Consider the following 3,935-nt stretch of genomic DNA (forward strand, 5'->3'; position numbering starts at 1 on the left):
TACAACAGATATTGCATTCTGTAGTTTTTGTAGAGTATTTATAGAATTGGCCAGATCCCATGCTGGTATGCTTCAGCCATAGCTCCATGAGCATCAATGGGTGACTTTATATTCTGGTGGTTAGGGCACACACCTCCAGATGCAGGAGGCCAAGTATCCAGTCCCTATGCTCCAAAGTTTTTTTTTTATTATTGAAGCACAGTGGAACAGTTTTAACAGGAGAGAATGAGGGAGCCCTATGTCCAACTGTCCCAATATCAAAGCGGAGTTTCTGTGAATACCAGTGGGGCCTGATCTTGGGATTTATGCAACTAAAGTGGTAGTTTGGCACCAAAGTCCTTTTCTGTATCCAGCCCATTTTTGTCTATTTTAAACACACATTTTATAGGATGCAGTAGGCCTTTCTTCACATTCGTCCTACTGATCATATGAGCTCCACCTGCCATTTCAATTTACTTGTGTGTTTTTTTTCCAGTCTCACAGGTCAGTTTTCCTGAATAAGGATCAATGGGAAATCAAACCGAAGTGACTGAATTTATTATCCTGGGACTTTCCAATGATCCACAGATGCAGATTTTCCTTTTCCTGATGTTCTTAGTTGTCTACCTAATCACACTTTTGGCAAACACGGTGATCATGCTGGTGATAAGGGCTGATCCTCACCTTCACACCCCAATGTACTTCTTCCTGTCTCATTTATCCTTTGTTGATATCTGCTATTCCTCAGCCATTGTCCCTAATATGTTGGTGCATTTCCTAGCAGAACACAAAACTATTTCCGTCAATAGCTGCATTGCACAGACTTTCTTCATTTTTCTGCCGGCTGTTGCTGAAGTTTTTATTCTCTCAGCGATGGCTTATGATCGCTATGCTGCCATCTGTGACCCACTGCGTTACATGGACACAATGAGCAAAGGGATCTGTGTTCAGCTGGTGAGCGGTGCATGGGTAATAGGCTTCATAGATGCCCTGATTAATACTGGTTTTGCCCTCAAGTTGCATTTCTGTGGGCCCAATCAAATCAGCCATTTCAGCTGTGAGCTCCCTTCTCTATTACATCTGTCCTGCACTGAGACCCTCACCAATCAAGTGGTGCTTTTTACTTCTGTTGTCATACTTGGATCAAGCTCCTTTCTCTTCACCCTGATCTCCTACATTCACATCATCTCCACCATCCTGAGGATACACTCTGCGGAGTGCAGGCATAAAGCATTCTCCACCTGCAGCTCCCACCTTATTGTGGTTGGTTTGTTGTACTTGACAGCTTTTTTCCAGTACACAAAACCCAGCTCGGTCTCCTCTGTGGTGCTGGATGAAATGTTCTCCATCCAGTACAGCATCATGACCCCCATGTTAAACCCCATTATCTACAGCCTGAAAAACAAGGAAGTGAAAACAGCTGTAGGGAAAATGTTGAGGAAATTCAAATTTCTCAAGTAGTGTTGATCTTATTTAAAAAAAAAATAAAAAGAGCATAGAACTGTGGATAACTTGTGTTTGGGAGATTCTCAGCTCAGGTTTTTGTTCAAAGCCTTTTGTTCAAAGCCTCAGCTGGTCTAAATCAGTGTGGCTCCATTGAACTCAGCAGGCCACATCCCCATTGGGTAGAAGACACTGAAGCAAAGGGGACAGGATCCTGGATCTCCATCTAGGGTGAGTGCTAGAAGCACCAGGATCTAGAGCCATTCATGTGCGCACGCTCTCTCTCTCTCTCTCTCTTTTGGACAATATCCCTTTTAATCTGACCCACTGACTGCAATGGACCTATGGCTAATTTATACCACTTGAGGATCTGGCCAGTTCTATGAAAAGAACATCTTTGTCTATTGCAATCTGTAGTTCTTCTAGAGTATTTTGTTGAAAACCCTAGTTAATCTCTGTAGTATCTTATAGGATTCATCCCTATTAATGTCTGTGACTTCAAAAAATAATAATAATTAAGAACGAGCATGATCCCCAGCTGGGCCACGATACAAAAAGGAATTAAGGCTCTATTAGGAGAGATTGAGAGAGACAGATATCAGGTATCCCACATTGCAGTGGTTAGGGCACGCACATGGGAGGAAGCAGATCCCTTTTTAAAATCTTTATCCTTATAAGGCACTTGAAGAGGTTCTGCTACATCCCTAACTGCTAGGATAAAAGTTGAGGGGTTTCCTCCACCTAATTCCTTCTTCTTCTCTCCACTCTCTCGCCATGGTTTCTTGCCACTTTAGGTGGGGTTAGAGGCTTCCCAGCTGAGAGTCCCAAGGTGAAGGAGGTGCCTTTTCCCAGAGGAGATAGGGACTGAACTCCTGTGACAGCTGCGGGATTTAGAACACAACCCCCTGCTTGGCCTTTCCCATTGGCTAAGGAACCATCTGTCATGTTGGCTTTTTTTAATCCCATTCTTAGGTGCCTTTGTCTCCCTTTTCACTGTGTGGTGAGCCTGGCTGCCCAACTCAGGCTCTGGAAACCAAATGATTTAAAAAAAAATCACCTAAAAGTTATTCACTGCAATGCTCAGCATTAGAACAGCTACGTCCCTTTGTGAACCTAACTCTGGGTGTAAATTGACATAGCGCCATTAAATCAATGGTACTTTGTGGATTTACATGAACTGGGAATCTGTCCCATAGTGTCCATATTCTAATGTGATTTTGCATTCCTCAAATTTCCCTCACCATTGAGTTGGAAAGACCTGTATATCATTGAGTTTCCACTTAAATCCTAAACATAATCGGAAGTGCTGCTAGCACTATACACCCCAGTGAAATTCACCCTTAGATGTAGCATCGCAGGTGGTGGGAAGGAACATAACTCCACTGAACGAAACAGGGCTACACCGATATATCAGCTGAGAATCTTGCCTCAGCGAATAAAGTTATAATTCAGAATCCATCTGTTGTCAAAATTGGACTTACAGAGATATGGTCTCAGGTAAATGAAGAGTCAACCAGCAGGCTGGGATTTTCAAAAGAGTTTCGGCAAGTTAGGTGACCTACTCCTATTGGATGGGGAAAATGTTGTCTCAGTGACATTCCCAAGGTCAGTCAGAAAGTCGGCGGAGAGCAAGTTATTGAAGCCTGATCTCTTCCATCCCTGTCTCTGCCTTGAATCCAACAATCATCCTTGTGCTCACTGATAGTCCCATATCTCTTCCCATGTCAGTTTAGTACTAACAGAATGCACTCCCTGTCCCAGTTAAGAAAGACACCACCCTCTCCTCCCGGTTTCACAGGGAGAATTTCTTGTTTCACATTCGTCACAAAAAATGAATAGAGTTGGTAGGGGCCGGCTCTCGGTATTTTGCCGCCCTAAGCAAAAAAAATTTGGCTGCCCCCACCCCAGCCCTAGGGTCTCCCCCCCCACCCGCACCCCCTGCTGCCCCAACCCTGAGCTCTCTCCCCCACCCACACCCCCTGCCATCCCAACTCTGGGCTCTCCCCCCCACCCCACCTGCACTCCCTGCCACCCCAACTCTGGGCTCTCCCCCCCACCCGCACCGCCTTCCGCCCCGGCGCTGGGCTTCCCCCGACCAGCGCTGACACTGCCCGCTCTCCCCTCACCTCCAGCCGGTCCAGCGCTGGCAGGGTCGGGGTAAGCAGCGGGGCTCCTGGGCTGCGCCTCAGCCCAGGGTCCCTCCAGCCAGCGCTCCTGCCTCCAGGACCAGCTGAGACTGGGGAGGACAGAGATGGGGGACCACCGGCAGGGGGCTAAGGAGCCTGGACAGGGCAGCCCCAGAGGGAGCAGAGCCCCGGAGAGCAGGACGTGGGCCCCGCACAGCAGGGCCCTGCCCTCTATGGCCCGGCTCCTGCTGCTGCTCCTAGCTGCCCTGCCGCAGTCCCTTGGTGGCTCTGGCCGCTTTGCCCAGCCCCGGCTGCAGCACAGGGGGCAGCCACCCTGCGGCACCTGCAGGCGGCTCTGTATTCCCCAAGGGGCAGCCCCCAGCCCAA

General features: G+C 48.0%; 1 protein-coding gene across 1 annotated transcript; it reads left to right on the forward strand.

The window, feature by feature from the left end:
* The first annotated feature begins 507 nt into the window (after window positions 1–507).
* Window positions 508–1,440, forward strand: LOC135974628 (olfactory receptor 5A1-like). Its single transcript, XM_065563046.1, has one exon. It carries the CDS (start codon window positions 508–510, stop codon window positions 1,438–1,440), a length of 933 nt encoding a protein of 310 aa, XP_065419118.1.
* The last annotated feature ends 2,495 nt before the right edge of the window (window positions 1,441–3,935 follow it).

Source organism: Chrysemys picta, chromosome 12, assembly GCF_011386835.1.
Source record: "Chrysemys picta bellii isolate R12L10 chromosome 12, ASM1138683v2, whole genome shotgun sequence".
In the NCBI taxonomy this organism is placed as follows: Eukaryota; Metazoa; Chordata; order Testudines; family Emydidae; genus Chrysemys; species Chrysemys picta.